The sequence below is a fragment of the Squalius cephalus genome, assembly GCF_949319135.1.
Source record: "Squalius cephalus genome assembly, chromosome: 9".
Classification (NCBI taxonomy): Eukaryota; Metazoa; Chordata; class Actinopteri; order Cypriniformes; family Leuciscidae; genus Squalius; species Squalius cephalus.
In genome coordinates, this window is record NC_137130.1 from 8,035,150 (window position 1) to 8,052,435 (window position 17,286).

The 17,286-nt window shown below is 36.3% G+C and overlaps 2 protein-coding genes across 2 annotated transcripts in view; both read left to right on the forward strand.

Moving 5' to 3' along the window:
• ccdc141 (coiled-coil domain containing 141) overlaps positions 1-6,085 on the forward strand; it is a 39,657-nt gene extending 33,572 nt beyond the window's left edge. The window contains exons 28-29 of the mRNA XM_079880512.1: positions 3,189-3,328; positions 4,769-6,085. Of these exons, the coding sequence (XP_079736638.1) occupies positions 3,189-3,328; positions 4,769-4,786 (158 nt within the window). The 3' untranslated portion in view covers positions 4,787-6,085. The remainder of the gene's footprint in view (positions 1-3,188; positions 3,329-4,768) is intronic.
• ttn.2 (titin, tandem duplicate 2) overlaps positions 5,947-17,286 on the forward strand; it is a 164,393-nt gene continuing 153,053 nt past the window's right edge. Inside the window, exons 1-11 of the mRNA XM_079880510.1 lie at positions 5,947-6,085; positions 7,612-7,715; positions 8,262-8,465; positions 13,204-13,491; positions 13,579-13,667; positions 13,741-13,961; positions 14,789-15,044; positions 15,234-15,389; positions 15,612-15,728; positions 16,296-16,520; positions 16,608-16,721. Of these exons, the coding sequence (XP_079736636.1) occupies positions 7,625-7,715; positions 8,262-8,465; positions 13,204-13,491; positions 13,579-13,667; positions 13,741-13,961; positions 14,789-15,044; positions 15,234-15,389; positions 15,612-15,728; positions 16,296-16,520; positions 16,608-16,721 (1,761 nt within the window). The 5' untranslated portion in view covers positions 5,947-6,085; positions 7,612-7,624. The remainder of the gene's footprint in view (positions 6,086-7,611; positions 7,716-8,261; positions 8,466-13,203; positions 13,492-13,578; positions 13,668-13,740; positions 13,962-14,788; positions 15,045-15,233; positions 15,390-15,611; positions 15,729-16,295; positions 16,521-16,607; positions 16,722-17,286) is intronic.

Below are 17,286 nucleotides of genomic sequence, written 5' to 3' on the forward strand. Positions count from 1 at the left end.
TGGCGCCTCACACGCATTCCAGCATTGCAATCTTGACATCGCAGCCGGTTCATTTATCAAAATAAAATAGTCAACCTCACATAAAAATTACACTGCTCTGTTTAAATAGTCAATAGCCTACAGTTCGTGCCATTCAGCGTAAGCACCGCTCCACTGTGATGTTTCCAAGCACATTTTTGCGCATGTGAAGAGGGTGATTTTCTGAAGAGGGATCGATATTGGAACGTGAGTGAAGTACAAAGAAGCCCACGAGCGTAATTTCCTATGGGGACAGGGGGGACATGTCCTCCCCACTTTTCAAAATCCCAAATCCCGTTTGCTATAATTTGTTTATATAGTGTGCACGCGATGTTCCCGGACGCGGACGCATCGACATAGGCTCGGTCCTGCTCCTCCGTGGTATCGCGTTTGCGGCACAGGCGATGAAACGCCAGAAACAACAACAGTAACTAAGCTATCGTTATATGATCCCGCTCTTATTCATGCAAATGCTTTTTCATGCGCGACAAGACAAAAGAGAACGCGCTGTCAGTGAATGTCCTCCTGACACACACACACACACAGGACCCACAGATAGACGCGCGCCAGTATCAAGTTCTCTTTCGCGCTAGAACGAACAACACACATGTATGCCATGTCCGTTTTGTCGAGTATCCTCACAATAACAGTCTTAAATGAGTTAAATAAAATCTTAAATTAAAGTAAAGAGTAGTGAGAGAATGGGATGCGTGAGATCGTCAGCTGTGGCTGGTCCTAAAGTGGCAGCAGCTAATTCTCTAACTGCTCTTGACTAAAGAATGCTTGTAGCTTTAATAAGGATTTATCTATATTTAGTTTATAATTTATGCAGTGCAGAATGTTTTGATAATCTTATTCAATTTTTTGTATATTTCATACCTGTTAGACAGGAAAGGCACAGGTAAATATGACATTTATAATGGGTTTATGTAAGGTTTGTTTTAAGTTCACTTAAATTAAAAGTTTTTATATTTTTTGAAGCCTAATAAATATTTAAAATTTGGGGGGATAATCATTTTCATTTTTTCTTATAAGCCTATAATAAATAATAGTTTAGCATCCAAATAAATCGCGAATATGGAAAAAAATTGATTCGAATGAGAGAGTTACGTGAGCCCAACGCCGCTTACTTTCACTTTCGCTTTAAATTATTTCGCTTTGGCTTGTTTATAGATATATATATTTTTTCATTCTTGTTCTGTTCTGAATATCATTAAATTTAAAGGATTTGTTGTGGAATATTTTTAGTGAATTTTTTAAGCATACAGCAAACGATAGTAGGCTATTAATTGGTTAAAATTCTTACAATGGTTAATGGTTTACCGGTTCATTAGCATCCCTGTAGCTTTAGCTAGATCAAAAGAGTGCAGAATCAACTTTGCGTTACGATCGCGTCACGGATAAGCCACTGCACGTGCATCATCAAAAGCGGTTGTTAACAAAAGGCTTAAGAATAGGCCTATATAGGCCTATGGGTCGCGTCAATTAAAAAAAAAAAAAAAAAGGGTCGCTCTTGAAAAAGTTTGAAAACCACTGCTCTAATGACTCTGATGGTAGTTGACATGTAATTGCAAAGGTACAGTACCTACAGTTAGTAGAATGTCCAAAGTGAAACATCAAAATAAAGTGTTACCAACATTTGTTGTATTATGTTATATTTATTGAACTTTCCATAATTATCCAGATAAAGTATAACTCTAATACATAAATGATCATAAATTAAGGTAATTTAACCTTTTGGAACAGTGATTAATCTAAAGCAAGCCACACTTAATATTAGGTGTCTTTAACTATTATGTACTTGCATTAAACAAATATTTTATTGTGTTCACTTTTTATTGCAAAACACTTTTGCTGATATTGAGGTTGGTATTTTTTTAAATATAAGTGCAATGTAAAAACATGTACACAATACATTGTATCAAATGATTGATTTAAATGTTAGTACATAGTTAAATACACTTAATATATTTCTAGATGAAATTTATAGTGACCCTTATTTTATATAGACATATTGGTGTTCAAAGGGCTTCATATCTAACTTGCCAACACTAAGCTTGAAAATAAGAGTAAGGACTGTTGTACAGTATGTACCCTTGGTTGTGAGAGAGTCTGTAATTTGACCTGAGGTAGGTGGTGACTGAGGGAAGTATATTCACCAGCCCACCAGCTAACAGACACATCACAATTAACTTTGTTTATTGCATGCAAGTTGCTTGTCAGTGGTGTCATAATATCCACATGAGTTTCAGTTTCTTATTGTGTTCTGAATTTCTGTTGATTTTGTTGACAAGTACGTTTACTAATAACCTGTTGATAAATCCTGTTGATAGAATATTTTTCCTTTTGGTAGGAAATAAATTTTTTATATGTAAAATAGATACAGGATGGATTATATGTTCTGTAACTTAAGGCTTGCTTAAAACCTGATCCTTAAAGACCCTTTGAAATTGTTTTATTTTTTTTAATCATTAAAAGTTTTTTAGTGCAAAAAAATAAGAGTCTTTTCCGATTAAAAATGAATTTGGGAAGAAACATATTAAAATATTATTTTAGAGAGCATTTTATTGTTAATATCAATATTGATACTAGTGCAAGATGAGTCGTCATTATTTTAGTTCGTTTTGAGAGAAGAGAAATAATTATGAATAATGTTGAATGATGAATTGAATGAATGAACCTTTAGCGATAGGGAATAGATTAGCTTAGCAAATGATCTCAAATGTTACAGAGTAAAAGCCTCAAAACTTCAAATTTGATTTTATGGTGTCTTTAAGGCTCTCTGAATGAAAGGGGGACTATTAGTCAGGGGCATGTTACTGTAATCACACAGCATAACTCAGGGCTCTCGGGTTACACCTTTGCTTCCTGGCTATGTCGCCCTACTGAGAAGGTGTCTATGGCGTCATTCCTCACCCTGCATTCAAATACAGCTGTCTCGCAGTTATACTTTTAACTTTACCTCCAGTGCTCTTTACTTTTTTACTTACTACTTTTTTCCAACAGTAAACAATAAAGGCAGGTAACATGCTTAATGAGGCACAAGTTGGAGTATGACGACCCTTTTTGAACTATAAAATTTTTATTAGCCTTTTTTTTGTTTGCGATAATGATATGATAATTTCTGCTTCATATTCAGTGCATATTACAATGCAATTTGATTTCCTCAGGACACAGGGCCACTCCACACTTCCTCTCCAGACTGGATGAGAAAAATGTATTGGTGGAAGAAGACCTCAGCTCACACTGCACTTATCCTCAAGTGCTCTGTATGAATGATACTAAGGTTTCAGCATGTGACGAGAGCCAAGTGAGTCAAACGTATAGAAACTTTGCATTCACTCGCAAAATGTTTGCGTCCCCCTGAGAAACTTTGTGTTCCATTGCAAAATTTTCTTGCTTTCTTTGTGAGCGAACACAAGGTTTTGAAGGAAAATGCAAAACCTTTCTTGAAGGAAACACAAGGGATTTGCAAACCAATAACGTTACAAAGGCTACGTTCACACTGCAGGCTGAAACGACCCAATTCCGTTTTTTTTGCCCCATGCGACCTGTATCTGATCTTTTCATGACAGTCTGAACGACACATATTCGATCTTTTCAAATGCGACCCAGGCCACTTGGGTATGTGGTCCAAATCCGATACGTATCCGATCTTTAGAAATGCGACTTCAGTCTGAACGGCCAGGTCGCATGTATCCGACCCGCACGTCATTTATACGCGACAAACGTCATAATTCTGCGTTGAAATAGGCGGGAATGAGAAGATAAACACGGAAGATTGTAATTGTGCTGGCTCCGTTGGGAAAATAACTTTAATATCGCTAAACGAGCTCCACAGTTGACATCCATGTTTAGCTACTTCCGCAAACAACAAGTGACGTCGTTGACCGTTGAGTACTCTTCTGCGCATGCGGGTCACTTCTGGGTCATTTCACATTCACACAGATCATCACAAAAGGTCGCATTTAATTGGAAATGTGAACGGCCTTGCAAATTTTTTTACATTTTTTCAAAAAATCGGAACTGAGCATTAAGCCCTGCAGTGTGAACGCAGCCAAAGTGTTTCGGAGGAATGCAAAACTTCACATTTTTCCCATCACCATGTCTCTATAGGGGCTCTGTAGTACGTACACCAATATATAGACCTTAAATTCATTGAAAGTCTTTGGGATGTACTGGAGTAGACTTAGAGTGCTTGACTCTTGCATTGTCAATACAAGATCTTGACCGAAAAATTATGCACCTCTTGATGGGCATAACATCACAACATTTATTTCCATCAAGAGTTGCATCAATTTTTGGTCAAGAGTTTGTATTGACAATGCAGGAGTCAAGCACTCTAGTACAGTACATCCCAAAGACTTTCAATTAATTTAAGGTCTGGTTCATAAATAAGTGTGAATAAATACATTTATTAAGCAATTATAACATTTGAGTTAAAAATGGCTCACTATTTGGCAGGTATTGCGTTAAAGTCACCATTCTTATTCATGCAGTTATAACTGCTTATCAAAGATTTTTAAAGCATTTGTAAATGACTTATTCATTATGAATAAACACCTTTTTGTGAACCCTTTACAAAGGCAGCCTTAATGTAAAGTGTTAACGAAGTGTTAATACATCGGATTTTTGACCCTGTACTTGCCGGATGACTAAAGAGAAAGATGTGTTTTGCCTAGGTGACTATTAGAGACTATCTTACAAAATATACAATAATAATGATTATTTGTATGTATATTTTTAACAGGGGCCAAAACCACCATAAAGGTCACTGATTATGGGATGTATAAGGATCTGGAAAACCATATCACTCTTTGCATTCACAGGCACAGATTCTGTTTATGGGAAAACTTTGGATATCAGAGTTCACTGAGCCTTATCTTCTTTGTGAATTATTAAAAAAATGGATAATATCTGTAACACTACTGCTTGCAACTGATTATTTTGTGTATACGTTGACTTGCAAAAACTATTCAGACCATTAAACAATACCAATAAATGTCATATAATCACATTCTGAACTAAAAATAAACAACTGAAAAACAGCTGTGTCTATGTTGTTTTTCAGTGCTTGTTGCTGAAAGCTTACAGAGATGAAATTCCCTAATGTGGGGGAAAAATATCAAGTTCATCATGATTCATACTATTAAATAACTCCCATATGTGATTATCAACATAATAGTATGTGTGTATGTATGTTATGAATGCAGACAAAGGAGCATTTGAAAAGTCAACTCATGCAAGTCCTTGTCAATGCTAGTCATGCATTCCACTCTTACATGTCACTGCCTATCTTTAACATGCTGGTCTTCTCTGTCAGTTTTAGTTTGCTGCTAAACCAACTAGATCTCACCATGATGGTAATGTTCATAATGTAACTTCTTTTCTTCACAAAGTTTAAAAGTCACTTCTGCCTCACTATACAAATAAACAAAAGAAAAACAAATGGGTGAACACTGCCTGTGATCTGAGCTGGAGACGTTTATCATGCAGACTCAGAGCTTGAGTGACAGTGACAGCCCTTCTCCCCCATTTGGTTCTTCACTTCTTGGGGATCAACATGCTGTAACAGTGATTAATTTATGAGATAAAGCTAGTGAAGATTTCTTTCTTTATGAGGGGCATTTTCCTGTTTCTTTAGGTACGGGGGTTTCAGACACTCTGTGATAATGAGTCCTGCGTTATGTTAAGTAAAGTAGGTGACAGGTGTGAGTTTTCATAAAATGGCTGCTACCTCCCATGATGCCTCATGGGGGGATGGCCAATGGGGCATGGCAATGTAGTGATGATGCTGATTAGCCAAGGGGTATATAAAGTAAAACCACCATGTTAACACTTCTGAGCAGTTGGAGCATTCCCAGCCTTGCCTCGGGTGTAGGGATTGCAAGGGAAAAAAGCAAAACTACACGGTTAAGACCCTGTGTAGTTTTGTTTTTTGGGATATTTCGAGGCTCATCCGTTCTCACACTGTGTTTTCTGAAATCATATCTGGATAAGGACATTGTTTCAGAAGACAAAGCCCTTTGGGATTCGTCCCTCCAATTCAAGGCACTCTTGGATACAAGTAAGTATGCTTTGTGCTCTTGTACCCATGTGCCAGTGCTTTCTAATGATGCTTTGTTGTGTGATTCTAACAGAGTAGAAATGCCAAAGGCAATGTTTACTTATGCTTATGATGTTATCAAATTGAATGAATATTCATTTGATTTTGTCCTAAGACTTTTCGTAGCTGAAGGTTATAAAATGGTGCAGTGGTTTTAGTAAAGCCAAGAATAGCCTGTGATAGCATTAGAGTGGTGCCCTAGCTGGGCCATGATGTCTTTTTAAGGGAATCAGCAGCAGAGATATCAGTTGCACCTCCAGCTATGTGCCACATGGTGACTGTCAATCAAGCTGGATACTGACTATTTTTAGAGGATGCCTTTTGTGACACTGGGTTTGGTTAGCTTATGAACATTTATTGCAGTTTAAATGGATTTTCTTAAAGTGGTTGCTGGAAACTTCTGCCTTATTGTTGTGCAGATTTACAGTTATTTTCAAGTTATGGTTCTTAAGGTTTAATTCTGAACTTTCGATATTAATGAACCTGGTTACCTTTGAATTATTGCTATGGTAAAACCATTCATATGAGGCTATAATTTATTTTTATCACTCTTAATTTCTTTTTTTTTTTTTAATAAATGAGAATGTAAGTCAAATTATTCTCCATGAAACATGAGTTGTTAGTCTCTTAAAGTGCAAAAAAAAAAAAAAACGTTGTGGTTGTATATTTCGGAGCAATGCTAAGTTTTCATTTCGATTTATTTGAATGAATTTAAATATGTAAACTTAAATGATATCAAACTATTTATGATACGGGTAACTAACATTGATTATACACAAATGTAATAGTACGTTTACAACAATATAATTATTTCCACATGAACTATAACTGAATTTTGTTCAGTCTGTGTTGTTCTATTTTAGGTAAAGGTCATGTGTCCAGTAGTTCCTGTCAGCCATTTTAAATTCTAATTATAAGCTAGTTCTCTTCAAAGTAACTTTTTTATCCTCCAGACAATCGAGACTGGTTCATGTTAAATGCAGTCTTTAAACCTTAAGAGATTGTGTGATTATGCAGTGTGTTTATGAATAACATCTCAGTATTGCTTGGCAGAGGACCAGTTTTTCAATCCAGCATTGAGATTGACTCACAAGTTCAATAAAGATGCATAAGCCACTTATTTAGATTAGTTTTAGATTTGATGATACAGACCTGTCTGGTTGTTATAACTGGAGGGCTATTCAAAATTATGCGTCATGCCAGAAAAAGAGCTCACTGCAGGCTACAGGCACCAGTTGTTACTGTCATGTCTCAAGAGCTGTCAGTTGATATGAGGCCCAAATGTTTGGCTTAACACCCAATGGAGCCACTAAATCTCAAGTGACAGGCCAGGTTCTAACAGGTTGATAGGGACCACACCAATGATTAGTCTGTTTAGAAGCTTCTAAAAATACTGTTCTCTTTTTGAATTTAAGATATTATATTCTTTTAAGTTTTTTGCAGGGTTCCATGCCAAAACTATAATTTTATTTTATGTCTTCCTTTAGGGTGCCTTCCACCATGTCAACACAGGCGCCAACATTTACACAACCGCTTCAGAGCGTTGTGGCACTTGAGGGTAGTGCTGCAACGTTCGAAGCTCAAGTTAGTGGTAAGAATGTTACCACTTGCTGCAATATGAAATTAGTTAAAGGAATGTTTGTATTTATTTGCATAACTCCACAGAGTGTTTTCATTACATAGCACTGATGAATTTATCTGAATAAGTGGTTTTCACCTTGGGGTCTGTAGCAGCATTGTAGGAGATCCAGCCATTATTGTTTGATCGCTTTATTTATTTGTGGGAGGGATAGTAAAACATTTAGCTATTTTATTTTTTTCTTTATATTTGTTTATAAGTACAACTATTATAATAATGTTAAAATTAGTCTGAGCAAGTAAATAATTTATTTCACTGTGCAATGTTTAAGCGTCATTATAAAGATGTAAATGCATTAATATGGTAACATATGCATGTTCAGGTCAGGATTAAAATGAAAACCTAAATTTTATACTATAAGCTATGCAACAAGGGGCCCCAGCTCCATCTTTCTATCCACCAAGGGGACATGAATTTTGATTACAGATTAAGAAATGTTTGTATTTGTCTAGATAAAATATTTTATTATATTATGATAACATAAAACTCTACCCACAGGCAATCCAGTTCCAGAGGTGAGCTGGTTTCGTGATGGCCAGGTTCTTACTGCTGCCGCTCTGCCCGGCGCTCAGATCTCGTTCAGCGATGGCCGCGCTGTTCTGATGATCCCCGCCGTGACAGCCGCACACAGCGGAAGATTTTCTGTGAGAGCCACCAATGGCGCTGGACAAGCCACGAGCACTGCTGAACTGCTGGTTACAGGTAATAACCAGTAACTTGGTTTGAGCTATTGCCACCAGAAAAAAAAAAAAAATTAAACATGTTTATAATCGTAAGTTTGCCTTCCAAAATGCTATAGTTAGCCTACTAAAATTAGTGTTAATAAAATATTAATTTGTCTCATTTGTTAATGATTATAGTGATTACAAGTTAATTTGTAGTAGAGTCATGAATTCTCCCACTGCGTGCTGGCACCCTTGAGCTACAGTAAGCAAATATGTGGATTAACTGATCGGCTCATAAAGTTGATGACTGTTACTTGTTATAGAAAGTGGTAAAGGTATCCAGTGGTAGGCTATTGTTACACATGCAGGCTGTCATTGCTTGAAGAATTTATGGAAAGGAATGTGTGTCACCTTTTCCAGTGCTTGCAAGGCAGTGCTGTATTGACAGGGGATTTAAATGTAGGGGACATGGGGGGCAAAGGAGCTAAGGGTTGCTTGGGGGTCTCAAAAGTGTTGTTATATGTAAGTGTTATATGTAATTATACACCTTTAATTGCATTTAAACGTTCAAACAGCATTTTAGAAACCACTAATGTTTAACTCCTTAACCTGCAGCGCATCGCCGGAAGACCCAGATTATTGTTGTTTACATTCACTGCATGTTAAAATGTCACACTCTTACTTGATCGGGACAAATCATGTATCTTTAGAAAGATTTTAAGACTTCAGGTTCGATATTTGACCACTGTTTATGATAAAAGTCAGATCCATGACAGTCATCTCTTAATTTATGTCAGGAGTGCAAAATAATAAATCGGTAACTTATTATATTTTGAATAGAATAAAAACATACACTCATATCCAAGCATGTCTGTTGCAGTTACATAAAACATTTCTACACCTGAAACAAGGAGCTAATAAACACACACAAATGATTTGTGTGTGATTTTTATCCAATTTGGTGTATTTTCATATCAATAAAGGATGTTTACATTAAAAAGGCTAAGCAGGTGCAGTGATTACCTGCTTATAAAAGCTATACATAACATATTTCAACACAAAAAAGTGGAAGAATATTAAAAAATTAACAAAATAAAATAAAAATAGCTACTTTTGAATTTAATTTAACACTACTTTAAAACACTTCTATTAGTAGGCTAATGTAGATTATGCACTTGAAAGCCTCTTCCATCTTCACCACAGTCATCTGTAAATATAACAAAGAATAGTAATATTATAACAAAGAAAAGTAAAAGTTATATTCTTGTTTATCGGCCTTGAAAAGCAAAAAAGGAAATGAGAAAAGCAATAAAAAAGCATTTTTATCAGGCTCATATGTGAGGCGATTCCATTTTATTTACCCATGGCACATGCATTTTGTTTCTTTATATGCAGCCCAATGTTATCCAATGACTTGTTTGCATTATTTAGATATTTATTTTATTTTTTTTGTAAGGCAATAGATTTTTTGGTAACACTGTACAATAAGATACATTTACTTAAATACATTTGTTAATGCATTAACTAACATGAACTAACAGAGAGCAATAGCCTTTGATAAAGTTAGTTAATAAAATATGTGTTCATATTAGTTTACAGTGCATTAACTATAATTTTAACAGATACAACTTTGGATCTTAAAAATGTCTTAGAAAAATGTTGAGCTTAACTTTAAGATTAATAAATGCTGTAGAAGTAATTGTTCACTAATAGTTGGTTCATGTTAACTAAAGCTAACAAAATGAACCTTATTATAAAGTGTTAGTTACCATTTTTTAATAAAGAGAGATTTAACCATATAATTATAAAATTAATTTTAAAAGTTCAGGAATCTTAAACTGGTTCAAACTAGGCTACTGTATTGTATGTTTGGGACATGGATTTTAATGGTGAGCCTTTTGTTTATGTATTCAGGCATTTAAAGTATATCAAAATTTGAATTTAGATTTATTGCAGTTATCGATTTCAAATGTAAAGACTTATCGGTATCGGTTATTCAACTGACTTTAAGCGGTTGTGTGACATTCATGTTAATACTAGGCACAAATGGCATTATAACACCCCTTTCATTTGCCCTCCAGGTGGGCGTTCCTATAATGGTGTGAGTCGTGTGACGTCACGTGAAAACACAGTTGAAAAATTGCCAGCAAAACCTTTACAAAACTATCAAAAATTTACACATAAGATGTGATTAAAAGTCTACACTTACAGCTCAAGTTAACCTAACGTTACCTCTAACGTTAGCTAGTAAAAGAGATGCTAGCGGACTTTTCCCGAAGACACTAAATCATTTCTATAAAGTAAATATTCAACGGAAGCGTGTCATTTACATGAAAGAATGTGTCAGAAGCATTTGTATGTACTATTTGTGTAAGTTTGGGGACTAAACTTACCTGAAAGTAGTGAAAACAACAGTGAGAGACGGAGCTTGTGTCAGTTGAGCTGCCGCCCCGTTTCCATGGTAACGCCCTCCGCTCCAGTTCTATGGTTCAAATCAGAGAATGTCTAGACGGGCTCTGGTTCAAATGCAACTCGAATGTTCAGCGCGCGCCCATTATAAAACACGTCGGCGCTCATATCGCGCATAAAAACGCGTCGAAAACGCTAGGCGCGCCGCGTTCTCCTTTTTCCAAAGCGCTCGAGGTGGTTGCGCTTCGGAGGCTCTGTCGTTGCTAAGCTTGGTTCTTGTCACGTGACCTGCGGTGCGCTTGCGGCATTCTGAAAAGTTGAGATGTTTTTATCTCGATGCGGCGCGGACGCGCTTGGAAAAAACGAGCGCGTCGCACCGCGACCGCGTCGCTTCCATTATGAGCGCGCATACCGCGCGGCTACATTTGAAATAACGAACTTGCGCGCGCAAAAGACGCGATATGTGAGCAGGCCCTAAAAGTCACGTAGCATTTACATAAAAGTAGAATTGATGGAGGGAATTATTTGATAATTAGATAAAATATCTTGAAAACTTTGGTTTGTTCCATTGTCTCCTATTTAAAATTTAAAACTGAAATTTAACAAAAAGAGACTGGGTTGAGTTTTGTCATTTTAAATTTTAATACAACGAAGATGATCTATAATGTTATTTACTGCAAAATCTGTTGTTTAGTACAAATGCACATATTGCCTGGACCATATTAAAATGTTTAATATTTTTATATTATATTTAAAACGAAAAGAGGCAGGTTTGTGTTTTATATTTTGTTTTTTTTATAAATAGGCAAACGTTATGTGCAGTGAATATAATCAATACGCGTTGCCTGAACCACATTTGTGTGGCTATAATGTTTAAGATTTCTTTAAATGAAAACGAAAAGAGTTAGTATGGTGTTTTATAACATATTTCGTTGCCTAAAATATACACAAAGATGACCGGAGTAGCACAGTGAGCTGAGTGACGCGCGATGTGTCAGAGGTGGGCGGGGTTAGGATTTCCCAAGATTTCCCAAGATGGCGCCGCCCATACCCCCCATAAACGGCTTCAAAACCGTTCTTCAGAAAGTCAATGGGTGACGTCACAGACGCTTTGTCCATATTTTTTACAGTCTATGGCCGTACCCAGTAGGAAAGGCCGAGGATTTCCGTATACCCACTTAAAAAAAGCGTGAGGATACGTAACAACTTCGTTTTGTGTCAGAACTTTCACACTTTCATTCATAAATTCACCCCGTTTGTGTTTGCGAAGGGACGGATCGAATCGCGGACTCCAGTCGCAAATGGAACTTGCTGTATAAAGCAGAGCGTCACGGAATGTGGCCATTTTTGAATGAATAAATCCAAAGTATGGCTGTACAATGAATCAAATCTCGATATGGACTAGTGTCTGTGAATATTAAAGTTAAATGAGCGCTCAATGCGTGCTCCACTACACACACGGAAGCACGCGTGACGCTCGTGGTGTTTTCAGTGTTTCACTGTATTGAGACATGATGTAGCCTACACATGTGAACTTTATCGTATGAGAGTCACTTAACGAAAATTTCCACCATTTCATTTGATAAAACTATCGTCATTCATTCGTTTCATATACAGACAGAAACTGTAATGTCTTTACGACAACCTGTCAAAATAAAAGTTCGGTATAACGTGAAGAAATTATAACAGAAATATATTACTATTGCACAGTAGAGTATAGTATACTTCAAGTAGGCCTAATAATAATAGTTTATTAAAACACACAGAAACTCAAATGTCTGCAACCCACCAAAATAAAAGTTCAGTCTAACTCAAGTAATTATGAAAGAAATTGCACAGTAAAATGTACTTTAAAATAATAATAGTAATAATAATGACATCTATTTAAATGTTATTTTAAAGGAACATCACACAAGTTTTCATACATGTTTTAATTTAAACAGTAAACTTGCCAAAACAATAACACCATTTTTTTTCAAAAACACCATTTCTAAAAGTAAATTTGTATTTGTGCCTATAATGCTTTCATTTTTTTTTTAATATAATATATATATTTATATAAATTTTATATAATTAGTATAAAGGCCAGTTCAAATTGCACTGGCAAGTACAGCAGCAACAGACAGCAATAACGTTACCCCTGTCAGCTTCTGTTAGCATGGTCGGCACTTGTTTTCGCTGATTTAACATGTTGACATTTGTGGAGTTGTGGAATGCCTGACAAGTGATGTACTGTAATCTGATGATTGTCTGCGTTGCTAGGTCATTGGTGCAGTGTGAATTGGCCTTAAGAGAGAATGTGATAGCCTACTGTTGTGTTAAAAGTCAAAAAATTTACTTGTTTTTAACCATCTTTTAATTTGCAGCTGAAACTGCGCCACCAAACTTCATTCAGAGACTACAAAGTATGACTGTGAGACAAGGAAGCCAAGTGAGACTGGATGTTCGAGTTACAGGAATCCCTGCACCTGTGGTGAAGTTCTACAGAGAGGGAGCTGAGATTCAGAGCTCTGCTGACTTTCAGATTGTTCAAGATGGAGATCTTTACAGTTTGTTGATTGCCGAGGCCTTCCCAGAAGATTCTGGAACTTATTCTGTCAGTGCTTCTAACAGCAGTGGACGTGCAACTTCAACTGCAGAGTTGCTTGTTCAGGGTAAGATTTTTAGCTGGTAAAAATGTGTATCATTTTTTATTTTTATTTTATAGATGTCGCAACTAGCAATTCATTCATGATTCACAGGTGAAGAAGAAGTCGTACCTGCAAAGAAGTCAAAAACAATCATTTCAGCCTCTCAGATTTCACAGACTCGTCAGACTAGAGTAGAGAAGGTGAGTGACTGTGAACTAGCCGCAACAGAATTTTACCCCGTAGATCACTGTGTTAATTATTTTCTTTTAACAGAAGATGGAGGCTCATTACGAGGCCTCTGCCACAGCCATGATGCAAATGCACGTAGAGGGTGGGGTTGTGACCCAACAGCTGGCACATAAGACTCCACCTCGTGTGCCCCCTAAACCAACCTCCAAATCCCCCCCTTCACAAGTGACTAGAGTGTCAGCAGCTCGCCAACAGTCTCCCTCTCCTGTGAGGCATGTTAAGGGCCCGACACCCTCTCCTGTCAGGTAATGTATCTAAAGTTTCCAGATTTACATGTGTAGACAATTCATATTATATTTTTAAGTGGACTTGATTCTAAACCTATGTTGATTTGATGATAGCATTAAAGTAGTAACTTCAAAGTGATGGACTTTACTCTTGAGAAAATATTTCTTTTTGGATTCTGTAATTTATTCCACATTACAAAATGTTTATTCATAAAGAAATAAGTAACAATTTGGGAAAATGATTAAAATGATGTGTGCGCACATTAGATTGATTGATGTAGATTTCAGTCAAATTAGTGACCCTATAAGCTGTTTTATTCTACCCAGAGTGAATCACACCCTTATGGCGTTTACCATGTTGACATCATGACCAGTTGTGTCTTGCAGTTTACTACTACTTGTACAACTAACAATAAATAATACATATTTTTTAAAAGATGTTAGTTTAACATTTTAATGGATATAAGGAAAAGTGTGTTTCTTACTGGTTGTCCTGGTCATTTCTTTTAGGCTTTTCATTTTTAAACATTACCTTTTCTAGTTACATTTAAACATCTCCTGCTGTGTGACAAATTAATTTTCTAATACTAATATTCCATGTAGTTAATGAGGTTATAAAAACGGCACGTTTAATAATTGTAAAAGCTTTTAGATGAGAATAAACAGTACATATCAAGTTTCCCAGCTCTCATTAATCCAAAGGCTAAGGTTTGTGGTAAAACCTTTTTTTTTTTTTTCACAAAAAATAGCATGTTAGGATATAACACTATAAGAATATATAATGTATGCACTGGAGAAACAAGGAAAGAGTTAAACAGAGTGTATCTTTTTCCATTTCATTTCAGAGCGGTGTCTCCATCTACAAGACTGTCTGTTTCCCCAATCAGACCAGTCAAATCCCCTGTGATGACCCGCAAACAGGTCACACAGGCCTCTGAGGTCCTACCCCCATGGAAACAAGCGGGGTATGCTTCAGAAGCCAGCTACACCCGCATGATTGCCGGTGCAACACAAGTTCAGACGACTTCTACCCATGTCCAAATGGAACAGCGTTGGGAGGGCTCTGTTTCTGTTCAGCAACAAGTTGGAGTTGTAAAAGAGGTAAAGAATTTCCCATTAGACAAACTTGCTTCCAATCTTTCTGCATGTCATGAATGACTTGTTTAGTGGTGCCACCACTTCCTTTCTGCAAGTGTCTATCTCATGCAAATGTTTATTTTTCGGTGAAAATGCCTGTAATGTTAACTCTAACAACATCTTGCAACCCAAATCTACTTGCATGTGAAAAAGGAGCAGAAAAACGTGGATGAGAAAAGTATTGCTGTTGCCACTGTGGTGGCGGCAGTGGACCAGGCTCGTAGTCGTGGGCCGCTCTGTGGCTCTGTAGATCAGCCCAGTGTTGAAACCGGCATAGCTGCAGAACACATTACATCTCAAAATGAGCAGGTAGTCTGGTCTTAAAGTGTTGTGGTTGTCACCCATCTAAACCTCATACTCCTAGTTTTTTATTTTTACCACTGACTCAACAAAGATTTTTATAGGACAACAATAACAGAATTTACTTGCCCATTTTTCCATCCATTTCTCCACCTTCTCCTACCTTTCCAAATGTAAACTTTTTTTTACATTTAGACAACAATTTAGAGATTTCTTTCCGCATGTTCCTAGATGTCATGTAAGGAAATCCAAGAGGAATCAGTCACAACTGTGACAACTCATAAAATCAATATTGATGTTTCAACCACTATTGAGAAATCCTTTGAAGAGATCTCATCAACTGCAGAGGTAGAATCTAAGAGAATAATATTTCAGTTGGCCACAATTCTAATGCCTTCTATCCTGTTTTACATTCACTAACTTTGTTTTTCAGAGAGCACCTTCTGTTTTTGTGGTTAAGGGCAACATTTGAAAGGTTACATTTTCAGTCATGTTAGGTTGAGTGATTAAATACAATTTGATTTTATGGTCTTATTTTGAACAATTGTCAACAAATAATTTTGATTATGAAGACAAAACATTGTCTTTTCTAAATCTTTAAGTGAAAGTTTTTGTAAAACTTTCTAAAAGTAGCGTTAGATGAATATAAATATGTTAACTTATTCTTTAGATGGAATGTAAATGTAAGCCCACGTAAATGTTACCCTTAAATCAACGGAGGTCAAACTATCTCTTTTTCCACATCTTTCAACACTAACATTTAGCAGACAACTTCACTGGGTGGTGCATTTCCCAGCTTTCGTCCCATATTGTTTTTTTTTTCATTTACAGTATTCAAGCTCTGTATTTTTTAGATGAGAATGGATTCTGTCTATACATGTATTATAGATATTGATCAGTGATTGCTCTTGCCAGGGTGATGGGAAAAAAGCAGAAGCCGTTGCCACTGTGCTAGCTGCTGTTGGTCATGCACGTATACGAAAGCCCACGCATGCTGAAGGGGCTCAGATGGAAGAAGAGGCTGATATAAGACATCAGGAAATGCTAGCAACTAAGCAACAGGTCACAAGTAAAAAGGAGCTGTTGCTTATCCCCACTGAAATGACAACTTCTACTACTGAGAGTGTACATGTCACCCAGGTTAGAAGCATTTAACAGAAGCTGAAACATGAACATGACTTTTTTAGTCTATTTGCATTCAAATATTCTTCTGTTGATTTGCAATAGATTCAAAGAGCTACTGAGGTCAGCTCCAAGGTGGAGACTGACCTTTCACCATCCCCACTTCCACATTTCACAGTATCAAAAGTTACTGTACCAAAACCAGATCATAGCTATGAGGTAAGATTTGGTGATTACAGGCAAGCAGTGAAATTCCCCTTTCTAAGGTACCTAGATTTTCAGATATTTAGGAAAGAGGATAATGAGAGAGAAAACATTAACAAATTTGTATGAAACACTTGAAAAAAATCTGAATTCTATTTTCTTTTAATTTAAGTTCTTTTCCTGCTTGCCTGAAACACAGTTTCAAGAATTCAACCGTATATTTATGCACAATGGGTTCCAAAATCTGAGACCACTATGAATATTTTGAATGTTTTTTTTAAATCAAAGTATATAAAATATAAAACATGAAAATGAATAAATGTTTAATATTTTGCACAGTTTTAAGTCATTGCATACCAAATACTTATACATTCTGAAATTAAAGTGCATTTAGTTTTTGTATAAAATAATAAAATGCAAAATGTATGCATTTTCACTAGTAGTCTCAGAATTTGTGTGTCCATTTGTGGTAGACTTTATTTTAACTTTTTATCACTAGCCTTTAACACGTGCCGCCTATCCAGACCAATCTAAAAAACCCACCCTCAATACCTAATATACAAACTTCACAATAACTTTC